Below are 19,579 nucleotides of genomic sequence, written 5' to 3'. Positions count from 1 at the left end.
TTGTCCATGACTGGAAAGACTACAGCTTTTGTTGTGCACGGTACAGGTACCCCAGTTTCAGCAATAATGACATAACACAGCTACCCAGATAATCCTGGTTTTACACCATCAAATGCTATTGTAAAGCTCTGCTGAGGTGCCAGATGCCCAAGTGCTGCAATCAAGTACAATTTATGTTTTACTAAGATACAGCAAACGAATTCCAAAATAGTCCAAATGTAATGCAAAAAGGCAAAACTTAAAAAAATAAATCCCTGCTTTGTTGAAAGAGGTGCGTAAGAATCTGCAGGGTCAAGTGAGTAATTACCATTTACTCAACTGATTGATTTCAAGCCGATACCGATTTGTATCACCAAGGTCAAATATACTGAGAGGAGAAAAACCCCCACCTTTTACCATTTCTCTTACATAGTTTCCTCTTCCCATCTGCATTCCCCCGCAACTATCAAGCGCCTCAAACTGTGTCTTAGCTACTGCTATATGCTGAGTTACTGGATGGCTTCAGTACAGCTATTTTGTTACAAACTGTGGACCATTTAGTTTCATTCTGCTTGCTAATGCATATGGAAAAACGCCACCCCAGTGAAGGGCAGGGCTGTCATGTAAACTCTGATCAAGAAGCTACAGCTGGATTCAGAAACTCCTACAAAGTCAACAAGAAGAGTTGAAAGATCTGTTTATGCAGTTCCAGTTGATGCTCTGATGCATACGCCTCACATCAGTGCAGAAATAAATTCCATGCTGGAAGTCCACAGGCTTCAGTCACAGCAAATCTTCATTTTTGGGATGTAATGGGAGTTTAATAGCTTACTAGAAAGAAACAAACAAAAAATTCCTTTTCATTACCATATTAACTAGCAAATCGCAACACGTGCATCCTGCATGCTGCAGGTGGCATGCTCTAAGCTGGGGAATACTTACTACTGCAACTAATGCAGAGTGTCTCCTTTTATTAAGCAGCATCTGGAAAATTTCTCAGATCAAACCCATAAATCTTTTCCAGTTGTTTCTCAGTGGATGACGCTGACCAAGAAGGCAATGAAGCTAACTACGTGTATTCGGCTCAGGTACGCTCCTCCCTGTCGCTCAGTTACACATCTGTGGGCGAGCCCTCTCCACTCGTCAAGCAAGAAAAGAAAGGCAGGACTGGCTGCTAGCAAGTAAATACAAGCTGAAACATCTGTGTGACAGATAATCACATACAGCTACGAGAGTCACTGATGCTGATCCATCTGTAAACCATTCCATGTGCCAGTTACTTGATACCAGGTGGGTTTTTCTGGAGGGGAAGCCAAGAGAAAATGAGTGTATGTCCACGGCGAAGTTAAGACACATATTTAGCTCATTACTGCTCTCCTTTCTTTTATGGTTTTTCACTTTTATGTCAGGCTCTTTCTTCTTCACATTGCTGTATGGCATAGAACTACTGATGAGCTTTCTGAGGCAACACATGCTGGACTGTAGTATATAATCTATACATGGAACACCTTCAAACACTTTTTGCATGTAATCAGTGGAGTGATCCAAGCACACGTAAGGGGGCTGTGGAGACTGGAGTGGCATTTGTGTGCAATTCAGCTTGCAGCATTCCTGTCTGGGGGCCTGCTCCAATGCTGTGGAAGTCACCGGGCAATTTGGTCCAGACTTAAGTGACAGGAAGAGCTAAACCAATTACATTTTCTAAGACTGTGAAATGAAAGTCTTTATGTATTTACACAGTAGATTTTACAAAGTGCGTTCATATTATCATCTTTACTGCCAGATCTTATTAAAAACATCCTTTATTCTGTGACTTTGACTAAGCCTCAGGCGAGGGGCCACGGGGCACCACAGTCATGTCCCTGAAAACCACTCCTGCTGCTTGGATAGCTAAGCCACTGCTGACTGCTTTCTCTGTATCAGCACCGTGCTTTCATACTTGGTTAAAGTGTTTTCTAAAGGCAGCTTGGCCCCATCTTATCCCAGTAATTACATTAGTAGCATGACCAGGGGACTGTTCAGTTCTCCTAAGTCAGAACCATCTTATTTTATATCTCCTGGTAGTACCATGGAAAATTATGTATCTGGAGACATGTAACGATATCAATTTAGAGTCAATATTTCTATTTTATCTCTCAATCTAAGGCTGGATTACACAGCAGAAAATGGGTCCTGAAGGCAACACTACTCAGGTCCTTTCACTGTGCAGCTGGACACTTTTGTTTACACTTAATGTTTAAATCTTTCACTTTAAATCTCCACTTACCACTTTTTTCTGAATTTATCTGTAGGTACATGCAGGACTTTCTCCTCATTTTAATACATATTTTTGATTTTTAAAAAGTGATTTCTTAATCTGATTTTTAATAAGACTACATTTATAAATAATAATAAAACCATGGCTTATTTCAATAAGATATTGCAGTTGTACAAATTGGTCTTCTTTTACCAGTACATTTTACTGCTATCGCTATTCCAACTAAAGAAGTCACTCAAAAAAATGTTTACATGATAATGTAACCTATATTTTTTCCCCTTTTATTTTCAGGAAATTAAACTGTAAGGGATATGCATGAGCCAAAGTAAATAGTGGCAGCAGGAGAGGAAGCATTTACAGACATCAACTCCATTGTATAATTTCAAGAGTCCAACCAAAAAAAGACATCAAACACAATCTAACCTGCTTGCTTGTACAGAAAAATGGAAGACTAAGTGTAAATAATCTGAACATTGCAACAGACCATTTTAAAGGTCCTTCATTTGCAACTGCTGCCTTTGTTTCTCCTTTGTATCGATAAACTCTTGTAAAATACAATACTTTAAATAAAATGTCTTTACAAAGAGACAAAGCACAAAATCCTGCATCAGCCACCCTATATATTTCTTTCCTTAATTAATTGTTCATTTTAAATACATGGCAGTTATTTCTATATACGCTTATATACTCACAGAACACATTTTTCTCCTTATCTGCTATAGCTATCAGATTACTTTGACCAGCTATGTATGTTATTAGCTGTACAAAAACAACTTGGCACCTGCTTGTTGTTGTCTCTGTTACTCATGTAGTACAGCGTTTCTAAGGGATGCATTTATCTTTCAAAATCATTCTTCTGCATTGTGGCTTAAACATTAGTTCTCAACAAAGAGGAGAATGCCCTGGGCATTTTTTAGTTCCAAACAAAGTCAAATGTTGCTACACTTTTGTCCAAATAATCCCCAGATATAAGCAATATTTGAAAGAAGAAATGTGCTACCTCTCACCTTCAGAAGATGCTGGTCAGATGTGTAAGCTGGAAAGCCAAAACCTCAGTTGTAATATGTCTAATGAAACCAGATTCATTTACTCCTTCTGAACCTGATCCAGTCTTTCATGTTTCATTAAATACCATTCAGAGAGGTGAATGATTAATCTGAGGTTAACTGTATCTTTTCAATATTCCTTTTGACAACAAATAATCTTCCTATTTTTTCCAACAATAAATCAACAGAAACTTCCATATTGGTCAGTTATGATCACCAAAGCACTAACAAATTTTCACTTCCCATGTATTTTTTGTCATGGATTTTTCACTTCTCAGTCTTGCCCAGTCACTGGTTCCCTATACAAAGATGTTTCAAACCAATTAACATCCTTGAATGAAAACTGAAATTCAACCACTCCTTATCTAAGCATTAACATTATTCATACTGCTCCTATACTACAGTGCACACTACCAACTGCCCCATTATTTTAACCTTTACTACTACAGTACAGAGGAGGATTCTACCATTAAAAACAAATTGCCAGAATGCTATGAATACATTATTTTAAGAACACATGTAGGGTTCCCACACTGATCAAATAAAATCTGGGTCCCGTGAAGGCAGTACTAGTTTAGCTTCAGTGGAGGCAGGCCTTTGCTCATCATATGTGACAAAAAAAACACCTTTAAAGGCAGTGAGCTTTGTTCACGTACTCTTCACATTAAGATGTCTGAAGATTTTCTTGAATGCAGACTTCTGCTAAGGGCTTTACACTTAGATTAGTTTAATCAAAATCACCTTTTTTTTCTGCAAGTGGCAAGGTCAAAGCCTTCTAGATACACAGATATACAAATAACATCAAGATTTTAAAGTTTTTATTGTAGTAGTGGTCTTTTGGTACCCAATTGCAATAATTTTAAGTGGGGGTTTCAGACTTTGGACTCCCTTTACTGAGCTAAATGAAGATCTGCAATGGTGATCAAAGGGCCTTATGAGGAAATAAGCTGTCATTTGGACAGAAGTATATTAAAGCTGACAACAGCAAAGCCGATCTTCCCTAAGACAAGCAGAGTTCAGGTTACTTCACATTCATTATTATTTTTTCCCCAGAAAGCTTGGATGAAGTTTTCTACCTACTTTTGGATGGGATATCAACATTTGCAGAATGTTTTCAGAAGGTCAGCATACTAGATCCCGCAGGTATAAATGTCAGTCTTCAGTGGAGACGTATACCGTTTCCCACATCAAAACCCTGGCATCTGACAGCTTACCAGAAATAATCCATAGGGGTCTTCTCTTTGTTATTAACGACAGAGGCACATCTCTTGGCAATGATTTGTTTCTCTTCAGAATGGAAATTATCTAGGGGAATTCTTTACCTCTGACCTATGTTAGACTTTGCTTGTTATCACCCTCACAGCAGCACTGGCTTGCTGCTGAAGTATATTCTTTTCTCAAAGAAAAGAAATGGCTTTTTAATACATGATAAATACAAGGATCAATGAGGTGGGGAGAAACTTGCTCTCTTCTTCTTTTTATTATGGCAAGATTCACCTACACGTCCACCAAAAATATCTGACCAAAAACAGTTTTCAGGGTGTGCTGACACATGCCATATCATCTTAGGTCAGGGCAAACATTCCAATACTGGGTTCAGTTGAAATATATTAAAGCCTTAAATACCTGAAGTCCAAAACATATGGAAAAAAGGAAAGAGAAATGGAAAAGAAAAAGAAGATGTTAACATGTTCTAAGCTCTTGATCAACTACCATTTCAAAGTCTTGTCAGCTTAAAATGGTTCTGGTCTTTCTCACCAAAACTTTTAAGAGAAAGGGAGTATTCCCTATTAAAAAAAACAAACAACCAACAAACCCTACATTTTTCACTACTCAAAAGGAGGGATACCTCTGCAAATTTCATTATACAGCCTATAAACAAAAATGAATGGAAAATAACAAGTGTATGTATTCACTTGATATATGGTCAAACTTGTCCTAAGAAAAAAGAAGATATTGGGTTGCTTTACTACATCATCTAGAATACCTACTCTTTTAAGGTTTAAATAACTGCTTTGCAGAGTTTAAGTTTGATTGTAAAGCCATAGAAATTATACAATGAACAAATAACTTCAACTGCAAATAGAGGCAAGTTTTAAGAGTGAACAAAGTATATTCCAGCATGCTAGCAGTGTTCAAAAACCTTATGTAGGCACAGGTGTTCAATCTGAACCTTTAAGTTAAAGGGTTAAAGAATAAGGTTTTAAATTCAGTACTTAAAAACCACTCCATTGTTTGATCTTTTCTCACTCTTTTGTCTATGGACTACCCTTAAATTCCAGTTAAGTCAGGTTTCTTCTTTGACGTAGATAAGAAAGGCCCCTGGCTTTCTGCACACTTGCAGAAGACAGTTAGATGATTAGAGCACTGATATTTTTCAGTACTATTGATCAAAACAGGTCTGAGAACAGTGCTGTAGAAGAACATAGATGCTGCAAACTTTAAAGTCTGATAAACCACCCACATCCTCAGATAACCCACTGCTTCTGTGGCTGCAGCACGATCTTATTCCTCCTTAGGTGTTCACTGCTCTGATGATTTACTGTGCTCCTGACAAAGGCTAGCTGCTCTGAGAGTAGGAATAAAGGAGACTGAGAAGCTACTGGGGCAAAGGAAGTAGCTTATGAAGATTCAAGGCAGTGGAAGACCCTAGGATAAACTTAAATTTATAGTATTTGTGTATAGCCTATACTGTACAGACTAAAAGCTAGGTTCACTAGGTTTTAAAAGAAGGAATGGGTTTGTCTCTTTAACACAAAAAACCATGTGAGAATAAAAGCATATTTCAACTGTGAGAGGGAATTATTCTCCTTAACTTATATTTTCATTGCAGTTTAACTCAGGAAAAAAAAATATTACTGAAATAAGCATTATCCCAAACCAACTGCAGTCTTTTTATTTCCTTATCCAACCTAGCTCTTGTGAGGTGCAATGCATTCCTAGTCCCACATGACTAGGAATATATTTACGTGACTCAAGTTTAATTTTCACATTCAGGAAAAATGTATCTATATGCCACTGCACATATCCCCAAATGCTACGGTAAAATTTGTGTCAATAATCATATGATCTAACAAAAACATGACAGTGGGAATCTCTGCTTTGTGAGGAATGCATGAACTGACCAGTTTGTAGTGAATACCCACAAACAGCACAAAGACTCAGTACTTCACCGGTAAAAATCCTTTTCTCTTCAGACAATTGAGGGCAGGTGAAATATTTTCAAAACCTGAGGCTACGAGATATACATATGCCATCTTGATTAAACATATGGAATGCATACTCAAAGAAAAGCCAAGTGGAGTCCTAGTTGAGTAATCAAAACACCCAAGCTGAGAGGGGTTAACATGCGAGGATCAGCTCTGAACTTTGAAGTTTTCTGGTCTTCATTTTTCCTAATTAAGACAAGATTTAATAACCAAACCACTGTACAAACTATGTACTTAAACTCTAGGTTTGTTTCTAATTTTGTTGGGAATTCTTAGAGATTCCAAAGAATCAGTACCCCTGGGAAGTTCACCCAGTAAGGTGGATTGTTTTGTTTGGTTTTTTTCTCTTTTTTTTCACTTAGGTAGAAGGGCTGAATGCCAGCTTTTCATCTTTTCTTCTTTGCCATTGCCTCTTATATACAGTTATTAGGTAACCCTCAAAGAAAAGAAAATAACTAAAGATGCACAATTAATACCTTTGAATTACTAGGTGAGCTCCAGAAAACAACTTTTGGAAAGCTATGTAGTAAGTGCACAAAAACATTCTCCAGATAAAAGCATTTAATTACTCGCATATCTTCATTTCAGAGCAGGGAACAGCATCACATTTGTCATAAAGGCATTAGCTCCTGATAAATCTATTTATATTCAGCTGTTCTTTGTTTACTAATGGATGGTACCCTGTTTTCTCCCCTGCTCCATTCTCCCTCCATCTCCCTCCCTTACCCAGAACAAGGTGTTACTCTACAGGGAAAGAGGAGCACAATTCAACTCTGTATCTGATGTTAACAATAGCACATTTTTCTTTTTCCTTTTATATGGTAATTTTATATTGCCATATAGATAACAAAATGTCATGTTACTAATTGACTCACAGAGAAAAAGTTGGTTTGATAAAAGCCAGTTTAAAACATCTCCAGATGTTTATGAAGTTTCTGACATAAAAAAGATAAATTTAATCAGCTGATTTGAGTTCAGAGTTACATATTTACTTTACATACTAGTCCACAAGAAAGCTTAAAGAACAATTCAAAGGCAGCTAAATAGACTTATTGCTGAAGCACAGAAATGCAAAAGCTCTAAAAAATTGGACCAAAATGCAGTAAACTTTAAGGCACCATTTACCATTCAACAGGAAACCACCTGTAATTTAAACCTGTTAAGATGCTTTGAACCCTATTTTGTCGAATTGTATTCTTACGCATGACAAGAACAACAAATTACCTTTGTAGTGTGTTTCAGAAGCTGAAAATGAAGATCTATATAATTGTATACACCAACTATCCATAAACAAGATGCTCATGCTCTACTGTCTACAACCACATGGGACCAACACTTAAAATTCCTTATTAGTTTTCAACCTTTATGTTTACTGGAAATTCCTTATTTTAGGAACTCACCTTATTCATGTGGATTTGCTGCTGGTACTGTTTCTGCTTCTCCAAAAATTGTTGATGTTGCTGCTGGATAACCAGCTGGGCCAAAGTACTCTGAGGAAGAGGAGCTGACTGGGTTCGATTCAGTGGCCTGTGACGAGGCAGTTTGTGGGCAGCTCTTATGCCAGGTGAGACTCTCTCCTTTGCTGCTAAAGGAGACTGTGGATGAAGAGGAACCGCTCCTGCAAAACAAGGACATTTCACTCCCGTGTGCAAAACAACAAACTAATAGTTCTAATAAAAGAGAAAGTTTTCAGCAACAAGAGGGGTGTATTTTGCAGAACTTTATATCAGTGCTGATGCAGTGGGATGTGTACCACGTGCCTTGCCATGCTGGGAAGTTCAGCAGCTGCAAAAGAATGCGATGAAGTAATAATTTTCTCTTTTCTGTAATCATTGAATTCTTTCAGGCTAACAGACTTGAGCAGAATCACTAAAGGGGGAAAAAAAGGTGCGGTCTTTTTCTCCCACCCTTCCACTTTTCCCAATGGTTAGGATGTATAAAATCTGTATTACTGCATTTATTTTCATGTGAATACAAATGTCATTGAAAATAAATTATTATTGTGTTGACGCCTGATCATTACCAGTCACAAGAAGCTTTTGCTGTCTCATTTGTTCTTTCAGTAACAGATGCTGCAAGAGAGCTTGGTGGCTGCTATTTGGCTTTCCCTCCAAAGTAACATGAGGATGAGTCGAGGACGGAGGAATGTTCCCCCCATACTGTCCAGCCAAGGCCACTCCTTGTCTGAGCGACTGGGTCTCCCCCTTCTGCTTTTCTTTGAATGATGATGAAGCCTGTCAAAGAACAACGGCACTAGTAACTGCTTTTCACAGACCTGGCCATTTATATCTCCACTTGATTAGACGGTCTTATGTCATACTTTATGAATACATACAGAAGAAAAGGTTAACAACCCTGTCTTACACTTTGACTGTGAGATGAAAAGGGAGGAAGAACATGCCAGTTAAATGTAACACTGTGAGAAACTGAGTAATGGAACCACTTGAAAAAAAATCAGTAATAAAAGCCAAAGCGAAAGGAACTACTAGTTAGAACATTATTAATGAAAACTCAGGACCTACCCTTAAAATTCCTAAAGACCTTCCCACAGCCTCCTGCACAGGAAGATGGGGGATCAGAGGAAACAGTTCCCATTGAGTTGGGAATAGGCAAGGCTTGGTTTTTCACATAACTTTCCACCAGACAGCAAGCCAATCAGAAAAACAAAATAATTACCTGTAGTAGTGGGAAGCTATTACTTTTCCTGGAGCACTCCCTGACTCCCTGAAGGACAGCACAAATATAAGTTTCACCCTTTGCAAAGTATATTTATATAGTTAAATTCTCATCTACAAAATCATCAAGAGCTGTTGTACATGTATAGCATTTTAAAATGCCCTTAAAATTGTAGTTATTGATTTAAAACTTTAAGAAGTTTTGGCTTTCAACATTGCAAATGTACTTTATACCTCTTTGTTTTTTGTCTGGTTAAAAAAATTAATTCTTAAAGGAGCAGTTAAAGCAGAATAATAATTCTTACAGCAAGAATAATAACCTAACAGAAATAAGCATGCTGAGGCTTGCAGGTAACCACTTGTGGTATGTCATGGTCAAAACAGTATCTCTGACTATCTAAATTCTGTAAATTCTAATGAGGCAAACCAAGGGTTTAACTAATATTTTTGGGGCGTATGCTTACTTCACACTCTGCTATCACCCTTCCCTGAAAAACAAACAGCAAAGTAAACTTTACATTCCATTTGCAGCTGTTTATTCTAGTGACAGAAATAATCACTTACATAAATCAACCCCTTTGCTTTTTCTAATGCAAAAAAAGTAATATTTGGTGCTAGATGGCCACATCAAAAGCTCATATGATTTGAGTGAGAAAATTAAACATATTTATATTTATTATTCTGATGTTGTAAAATTACTTTGAAGCCAGTTATATTTTTGTGAAGTAGCTTAATTTTTTCCATCATTTAAAAACAATAATTTGCTATAAATGTCTCATGAAAGGCTTCTAGAGAACTGATTTAAAGCTTACAGTTTTCTTTGCAAAGTTCTATATCTGATGTTAAAATGTTGGATTGCAGCAATATATTATTGGTGAGAACAGTAAATGTACTGAAAAAGCTGTAAAATAATATGAAACTAACTTGAAACTACATTTAGCACTGGAATTAAGTAGCACTTATTGCAAACCATGTGGATTGTATAGATTATTATTTTTTTTACATCACTGAAAGCTGTACTTACACATCTAGTATTTTTATAGAAGTTACCAATTCACATTCTAAGAAATTTAAATTGCTAAAATTTATTCAGCATTTATACACTGTTTTACAGAACCACCATATAACTTCTGTCAGTATTTTTACTTCTTTTTTTTTGGAAATCAGAAAAGGTAAGTTTTGACCAGTGACAAAATTTGCAGATATTTCACTGAGCCTCAGATGTCACCTCTAGGTTACTGTATCTTGGTCTAGATCTAAGGATCCTTATCCATCACTTTGGATTTCTATACATAGCATGTCTGTGTTTCCATACATTTCACATATTAATTTAACATTTACCTCTAAATAAAGGTGATTGCTGCAGACTAAACACAGGGCATATGAATATAACTTGTCATTATAATATTAAGTGTTCACATAGCATTGATTTTATTTTCGTGATGGTAGCACACCCCTCAAATAACAAACCTAGCTGCAGGAATACTAGATTCTTCCCCTACTATGCTCCAGTCCAGCTTAGGTTGCCACTGGAATCCAATAAAAAGTACTTTATTGTACTTTACCAGGTATGTGTGATAGTATAATTTGATAGTATAATTTGAACTTTTATACTAAATGATCTCCTCATATACTTCTCACAATGTCTAAGATCTGTTATCTGATTTGCAGACATAAATGCAATGCATGTGTCCCATACTTACTAAGCCCCACACTGGCACTTGTTTATTTGCAATTAAGAATGATTGTTGCTTTCAAGTTTCAGGTATTGCCCAATGCAAACCAAACTCTGGTTCTTACTCTGAATTGCTTATGTTCCAAAATGCTGAAAAAAGAGAATAGTCTGAAGGAAGGCATTCTGGAAGCAAAAGTAGACAGGAAGCTTGAGACTGGTCACTTACACTGATTTGAGGTTGCACTGCTGGAAGTCCCAAGGTAATGTTGGGCAGAGAAGGGGATGTGTACAGACTCAACAAGTTCACTGATTCATCTTGTATCAAAAGGCGTTGCTGTGAAACCAGATGCTGGAATAAAGGGGAAAAACAACAGAAGTATAATTTCCAAGCTTTTTATCTTGGTTACTTTTTATACGTCTGGGATTATTCCTTGGTTAGTGAATCAAATTTCCGTGCAAAACTGAAATCTTGAGGATTCTCAGACCATCTCTTCTCATCAGCTCAACATCAGTTCTTCTCATCAGCTGCACTTTCACTACTAGAAACTCAGTGGGAATTTAGCCAATGAATTAAGGAGTATATTAGCCGAATCAAAGGTGTCACAAATATGGAAGTATTAGATCTTTAGTTTACCACGGTGGTTACAATTTTTGTTGTAAGGTATGAAGTGTGGTTTCTATTACACAGCTTGTGATGGGGTTATTTCAGGCACATTACTTACTTCCAGTGACATGGGAATTTTGGATAGCAAGTGAGGCAGAATGGCACGTCTGCCATTTGAAAAATTGTACTGTCTCTCTCTGTGTATGCATATACACAAACCCAGCATTCTGTCATTCTCTGATGGTGGGATACCCCTCACAGCCTTTCTAACTCCCTTCAAGTTAAAATTTTTAACACTTCTTTTGAAGTCTTGTGATACAATTTTCAAGGACATGGAATTGCTGACATATTTTTAATTACTGTCAAGTAAAACCAGACATTCTACAAAGATCACCCTCTGTCTTTCCATTCTAGATTCATTGGGAAGAAACATAAAAAGTTACATTACCACAACAGGAATCTTTTTGAAGCCTTTGCCTTTCTGCTTGAACAGTCATGTTTTTCAACATGTGGTCTAGTATAGTTGCTTGAATTACATTTTCTGTTTAACTCTTGCTTCCCTCCCAGAACTTTAACACAATAAGAGCTACAAAGGTCTTATTAGACTTAGGAACTCTGGCATGATATGGTCCCCAAGGGAACAACATCCTTGAAAAAGAATACCCTGTGTAACAGTATGACACAGTGACTGCTTTCTTCCCAAACAAAAAGCATATGGGACTCCAATAATAGACCACCTCCAAGAGGGATACTGCACACTCGGGCTTTGACTAAAGTAAATATAATAACTTGTCAAGCATGTTGTGGGGAGCTGTAGATTTTCCCCTGGACAAACCTGGAATATCAATTAACTCTGTAAAATACTTTGTGCTAATACAATGCAACTTCAGACCATCAATGAAAATGGCTAAGCACAAAACCACAGGATGTTATTCCAAAACATAACCTTCCTCGTACAGTTTGTTTGGAGATACGACCTATCACTGAGACAATAACAGTAGAAGTCTATCTCTGTAATTTTTTTTTGGTACCTAGGGAATACCAACAGATAGCATATGAAACAAAGAAGCTTCACTTGTATATTACATTAATTCCTGGCTAACAGTGTCGTGCCTTGATAACAACCATCTTTGACCATGAATAAAATGAAGTATGTCAAGACTATGGAGATATAATTGAGGGAGACTACAGAGATTTAACTGAAAAAGGACACTGCAGCAGCTCTAATGTGCCTCCTAGAATATCACCGAATTTGCAGCAGATGCAGTGTCTATACAAAGCCACTTCAAAAATGCACATTTCCTTTTTGGTATGCCACTATTACCTTCTAAGATTTGAATTTCAAACATAACAGTGACAGGATGCATAGCAGTAAAACACATTCCTGCATTAAGGTCAGGCACAATTGTTTTATCAGGCAGCATCAATCATGTTATGTACCATGGGAGTTTAATGTTGAAAACAAGAGTTTATTCGTAAGACCATTGCCATCCAATTTCTAATACTGCTAATCATCAGTCATTTTCACTTTGCCAAGTAACCGAATTTTTAAAATATTTTAAATATTTAAAATATTTTCAGGTAAATATTAGCCCAAGCGTCAGTTAAACCTCATGTCCCAAAATAAGTTTAGTAGCCCACCTGCATAGATTACGGTCCTGTGTATGCTGAGGCAGAGCTGCATGACCCCTCTGCAGCTTCTCTTTTTACACCGCTGAAAATACCTTGAAATGGTGGCAAAGGCTGGAGTTGCCAGCAGTGTCATTTGGCAGTACAATGGCTAAGCAGACTTCACGGTTTGGATTGGCACCTAAATTACCCCAAAGAGCAACTTGCCCTACTTGCTGCTCTCTGTACATACTCACTGGGTCCATGGATCCTGCATCCTGATGCTTAAAATAGCCCGTCCACAGAGTTACTCTCTTTCATAAAATAGAGTAGAATAACTAAATGTAACAGTGCACGGTGATCAGCAAGTAACCATGATTAGTTATTGTACTTCTGTTGTGCTACCAGGACCTGCTGGGAAGCAGGAACTTCTCTTTCATGTGTGCATGTTTATATGCACATTTATACTTCAAGAGTGGAAGAGGAAATGGTGCGGCTTTAATACTTCTCAGTTGTGGAGCTACAGTAAGGTTATAGCTTTGAATATTCACAATGACTCAACATTCTTATTTCTTAGGGCTTTTGGGGAGGTTTTTTTGTAATTAATTAAACTCTCTTGACGTACACTTGAAACAAACCTTACCGGCTGGTCAGAAACTTACACATTTTTCCTCTAGCCACTTGCAAAGAGCACGTCAAGGAGCTGAGTGTCAGAAACACAGCACTGTGGGGCTGCACAAATCACGTATGCATTTATCCGCCGTGCATGTCATTTATAATCCTGTATAATCAGGTGATATTCTAGGAAATGCTGCTCTCCAAAGTGCAAATGAAAGAAAGAAAATGATCTGAAGCTCACTCACACCAACTAAAAACTTTCCATTGCCTTCAGTGGCTTTTGACCAGGCCTGAACGCCTGAAATTAATCATTTCACATGACTAAGGCAGTTTGTCCCTCTGAACTCAAGGGACATGCTGTGCAGGGGCTCAATCCTGCTTGCATTTCTCATGCAAGTTAGATTTAGCCCCAGCACAGCAGGTCACCTGAAAGTGTACAGCGTGCTACAAGAGACAAATAGCTACTGCAGTGAACCTTGATGATACTGGACACAACCGGGCCTAATAAAAACAGCATTTTATTTATAAGGTGCAATTAAAATCTTGAGTTTAACTTTCAAGTTTCGTATAATGAGACCGGTGTCTTAACAAATGGTACTGAAAGTACCATTAAGGGAACTGTGATAGTAAAAGATTATCTGTAAAAACGTAGCATTTGCAGAGCACTTTTGTTCATTCAAAAGATTTAAATGTCTACCCACCAGACTGCTCAGGAGGGTAAACCACTTAAAGATCTCACTATTCAAATGGATACGGCAAAAATACTGCAAAAATCTGTTTCATTACTGATAATACTCTAATTCTGTCTATGCACTAGAGTGTAATCATTTATGGTATTGACTCATGTTTTACTGGTAAATGGCTCTCTGTCATAGCAACCTGTTTTCCCCCAGCAAAAAGTGTTTTATTTGCTGCCATGAAAACCATGGCTATCCACCCACTCAAATAGGAGCACAACACTTACTGCAAATGTCACAACAACAATTATGAAACAACAGCAATGTGAGTCATGCAGGATTACAGCAAAACAAGTGATAGTTTGGGTGATTTTGAAACACTTGTCCTATTATTAGAAACTTCTGTACTTTGTGTATCTGATGAAAATTTGATTAGCTATACAGCCTTTGAGAGTGGGCAGCTAAAGCTAAACTAGAAAAGAGATATGCACGAGTTTGGCTGCTGTTAAACTACTAAATAAAATCCCACTGAAATCAAAATGCACTGAAGCTGAGATTCATGGAAAAAAATTTTGAGCCCGCTGGACCACAGTATTAAGAGTCAAGTAACCAGAGAGGTAAAGAAATCCCTGACTGGATCCAGAAATGGGAGTCCGTAGTTTCAGCTGCTTAGCACACTACCAACGAGCTAAGTGACCAACTCCAACATGCAGAGCTCAACTTCTAAAGGAACATTTTAGGCTCAGTTAAGCATCTGTGATTGTATAGTGGAGCTGTAACTTCTGATGTCTGGCAAACATAATGGCAAATGATATGCAATGCAGTATTGTATTAATAAACATAATATAACTCTGCTGGTTGTTGCTACAACCTTTCCAAATCTCCCCAGAGACAGGCTGCCAACCTGACCAGATTGTATGCATTTCTGATCATGGTTCAATACTGTGGGCAAGTGTCCAGAAACTGTAACATGCAAGGTAACAAGCACTGTGTATCAGTCTGTAACTTTATGCCCTTTGCATTTTGTAGTATCCTTGTCAACAAAAGATCCAATTGGACAAGATTTCCTGTTTAATACAACACTAACACCCACATATTACAAATTTCTATCTAAAACATACCCAATATTAAAATATACCATTTAATTCCACTAAACTATGATCTGAAACATACCCAATATTAAAATGTATCATTTAATTCCACGGAACTAGGATCTGATCTAATCCAAATGATGGACTTTACTCTGCATCATTTAGATTTCTTTGCAATCACGTACAGGGGGCTATGAGGCAAGACCACATGTTAGCCATCAATGTAACTTTTTTTTTTTCTTTTTGGTTACGGGCCAGAGAGAGGCTACTAATCAGTCCGCAGAGGTCACGCACCTGCCCCCTGGATCATAGTTCACACACACAATTAATTCATTATGGGGAAAAGTCACTGCTGGAGGTTGAACTGCCCATTCCAGGTTTTTTTGAGGTGAATGTCCTGCCACTGACCTGGAGAAATAGCTCCATTAACTAAAATGCTGTTAAATCACATTTTCTTATGCAATTTTTCTAACATAAACAGCATAAACCAAAAAAGAATAGAAAACTTTGCCAACAAAGCAGGAATTGATGTAAGTATAGGCACTGGATAGAAAATTGTGAAATTTGATTCTCTCTTAGTTGCATTATTTTATTGTCCCTTTACAATATTGCCACGGAAATCATGACTTAGGCATGTCATCTATGTTAAATGAGGTTTATCACAACTGATTTACCATCTGCATTCCTGTTGTTATAGGCACATATGCATGAAACAGAATGAGTAGTTAAGATTCCTTCTGTGTACAATCTCGCTTTACAAAACAAGTATCCAAGGCTTCTGGCATGTCAGTTATGTTGGCAAGTACTGGCCTGATAAGGAAACCGAGGTACAGTAAAATAAAAGGCAGATATGAAAAAGTATTTAGTCACCTAACTTTGATACTCTAATTAATCAAACCTACTTCAGCAGCCATCTGAACCTGGGACCACCTTAACTCATATGTGTTAGGGTCACCAACACCTATATCACTCTTTTGCATGTAAAAGTTCATCAGCGTTCAGCACTGTGCACCTCTTCAGGTTATCCCAGAAGGTAAATTTCTGTAACACAGATGCTTCCAAGTTTCTCCCATAGCTCTGTCCCACTCCTCCAGTAGCATTAGGTCTGCTTTTGTTTGGACTTTTGTTACTAAAGAGTCTACTGAACATGCATCTCATGTATGAAGATGTATCTCGTATATCACACACCCTGGTATCAGCCTGCAATGTCCCGGTATAAGAAGATATCATTGTATCCTCTGCAATTATTCTGCTTGTATTATCAAATTGAAGTTTCAAATCCCTCCAATCTAGAAATCTGAACAATTATCTACTCAATAAAGTCTTACCTCAGCTTGAATGTTAGACGGCAGAACTGAGGTTTCATTTTCTGTTATACTGCTGGTTGGACCATTGCTTGGGGAACTGGGACCTGATCCAGGGGAGCTGCTACTGACTGAGGATTCTGAAAAACAGATGAAGCTTACATGAATTTCACACTGGAAAGGAACATATGATCTTGATTAATTGTATACTCTTTAGTGCACAGTTGGGGTTTTTTTTCTGTTGAAATGTATCTATCGGTTATATTATTTACTTACGTTAAAGTTTTTTAATTCACCCTCCATTTCTTTTGGGTTTCCTTTTACAGTGCTAACAAGGAAAGATACTCCTGCTCTTTCCCCTTCTGATCTGTCTGCTTCACAAAGGAAGAATTTGCTATTTAGTTTTGCCATGAAGATGGTATGATACTCAGTAACAGGCAGAGATGCAGAGATGTAACTTGTAATGAATAAAAAGAAAATAAATCTTTTTTTTTTAATTGTAAAGATTCCTGGTTCTGTAAGAGATCAAAATGACAGAGACAGCAGGCTTGCAAAGGTCATGATAACATGTCGTCAATTCACGAGGCCTACTGCCATCCCCTTTCTCTTTAGAAAGTGGATGAGCCCACTGTAGACTAATAAATGAATATGTAAGTAATAATGGAAAAATGTACATCACTTTCCCTACATCTTTGGCACAAATATGAAGGAATATTTACAGCATACAACAATCTTAAAATAGGATTGGCAAAGCTGTATATTATCTTGATTTAAAATTTCCCAAGTCCTAAGATAAAGGGGAAGAGGATGATCTTGTGTGGTGTTGTAATGAGTTATTCTAAGCTTACACTGATACAAATTAAATTTATGTAATGGAAACCAGTTAACAAGGTTAAAGATGGAAGAGTGTAGCACTAGTAGAGGTAAGCCTATTTCATGGGACAGCTTTCAAATTAAAGTACTCAAGATGACAAAATAATTAATACCTAAATGTGATGGTAAACTATAGTCACTTTCCTTCTTCATTCTTTCTGATTCAGTTCACATGCAAAAATATATCCTCACTTTGACTGAAATTACAGTGAGATTTCTGTTTCTTGGACCTGTCACACTTTCCTACTAGAGCTGACTTCAGTTTAGCAAAGTGAATCCATACCCAGCTATACTGACTAGTCAGGTAAAGTTCTTCCGTTGTATTCTCACTAGTTTTCACAGAAAAGCAGAAACACAAACTTATTCTTTTAAATTCATTTTTTTAAAATTACAATAACACTTTCTGTATAAATAGGCATGTAAATAAAGGGCTGTTTTCAGTTAAAAGAATGAAAAAAAAATGGAGAAAAAGGCTTTGGCCAGAAATGTTTCATCAGGGAAGTTTTGATTATGAAAGGTACAGAACATCATACAGCTGATATTAATAATTATAATGGAGCTCTGTAAAGCTCCAAATTATTGTCAGAGCTAGGAAGAACACATTTATTTTCAGTGGTTGCAGAAAAACACTCCTGGGATAAATATTTCACTTTATACCTTACTTGTGAGTGTACAAAATATAAAGAAATTAGCTAAAACTAAGGAAGTGGAGATCAAGAATCTCATAAGAGCTTCAGCAAATAAAAATAATAAATTAGCTGTAAAAATTTCTAACCTGGAAATAATATATAGAGAAAATACCTTTTTAATTACTTTCATACTTACATTCACACCCACGTCCCAGTTTAGACATGACATACTATGAAAAGTTGTCATGAGAGTCGCATGTAGGGGGACACTGATGTGAATTTGTTCATGTTGTGTTTTATTTCCATCTTGGTGTAACATAATTCTGATCTACCAAGTGAACTAAGATACATGTCTGACAGACTAGTAACAGTTGGTTGCATAAACATATGGCCTGATTTTAACATCACTTGAACAAGCCATGAAGCTACCAAATATTGATGCAAAGTTAAAGCGAGAAACTTCAGAGTAAACAATCTTTTCTTTCAAACCAACAGGTAAGGCCTTGGCAGCACTAATCCTAAGGACTAAAAATGACAGGACATTAGACTGTTTTGGAACTCAGGTCCAATTCTTCAAAACAATACACGTGAAAATATTTACCACTCTGCAGTACCAGACAAGTGAAAGAAAGCCTTAGTATCTGTAGTTCATCCACCCTGCCACATTTTAAGTTCAAGGGCAGGAAAAATATTGAAAACAAATACTACTTGATGACAATTTTTTACTTTGCTTCTTTTCCCCTTTTAATCCTCCCCATATGCATCACTCTGCATTTTTACATGCTAAAAGTTCCCTTTCAATTACTAGGAATACTTACTATCTGCTACGACCAACAACATGCCACTGATATTTAAATGTTTCAACTCTTCTCAAAAAACAGCTTAGTGTCACTTTACATCAAAAACAACTAATCCTGACATTTTCAAACAAGAGAAACTATAGGGATAGGGCCTAACATAAAATTCCAAAATATCCTTGATTAACCTAAGTAATACGAGATAGGTGGTTTTGTGCCTGCTATTAGCATCTGCATTTTACATGGAGATGCGAAGTGGGTCATGCAAGACCTGGAATGCTGTTCATGTACAGAAGACACAAATTAAGGGAAGAGACTGCTCTTGTTTTCTGCTTTGATGTCCCTTGCCACCAACAGTTTACCATTTATTTTTTCTTGTACTTGCTGTTATAAAGTGCTGGTTTCCAAGCTAGTTTGAAAGTATGGCTTTCACATTGACAATGACTTTAGCAAATTGCAGAAAGCTGTAGATTACAAGCTATTTATACACAACCATTTATTTACTATGGTTTTCTTTTCAGCAGCAGAAACAAAAGA

The 19,579-nt window shown here is 37.1% G+C and overlaps 1 protein-coding gene and 1 long non-coding RNA gene across 4 annotated transcripts in view; one reads left to right on the top strand and one right to left on the bottom strand.

The window, feature by feature from the left end:
• LOC114017509 (uncharacterized) overlaps window positions 1–7,885 on the top strand; it is a 45,547-nt gene extending 37,662 nt beyond the window's left edge. The window contains exon 3 of the long non-coding RNA XR_008731646.1: window positions 1,004–7,885. This is a non-coding gene — a long non-coding RNA (uncharacterized LOC114017509). The remainder of the gene's footprint in view (window positions 1–1,003) is intronic.
• HDAC9 (histone deacetylase 9) overlaps window positions 1–19,579 on the bottom strand; it is a 485,060-nt gene that overhangs the window by 190,802 nt on the left and 274,679 nt on the right. For all 3 annotated transcript variants that reach the window (XM_055706591.1, XM_055706590.1, XM_055706589.1), the window contains exons 9-12: window positions 16,768–16,883; window positions 11,068–11,190; window positions 8,515–8,725; window positions 7,892–8,109 (exon numbers count right to left, since the gene is read on the bottom strand). In XM_055706591.1, the coding sequence (XP_055562566.1) occupies window positions 7,892–8,109; window positions 8,515–8,725; window positions 11,068–11,190; window positions 16,768–16,883 (668 nt within the window). The remainder of the gene's footprint in view (window positions 1–7,891; window positions 8,110–8,514; window positions 8,726–11,067; window positions 11,191–16,767; window positions 16,884–19,579) is intronic.

The sequence above is a fragment of the Falco cherrug genome, chromosome 4 (genome assembly GCF_023634085.1).
Source record: "Falco cherrug isolate bFalChe1 chromosome 4, bFalChe1.pri, whole genome shotgun sequence".
Classification (NCBI taxonomy): Eukaryota; Metazoa; Chordata; class Aves; order Falconiformes; family Falconidae; genus Falco; species Falco cherrug.
The sequence above is the reverse complement of the archived record's forward strand: the minus strand, read 5'-3'. Positions and strand labels throughout refer to the sequence as shown.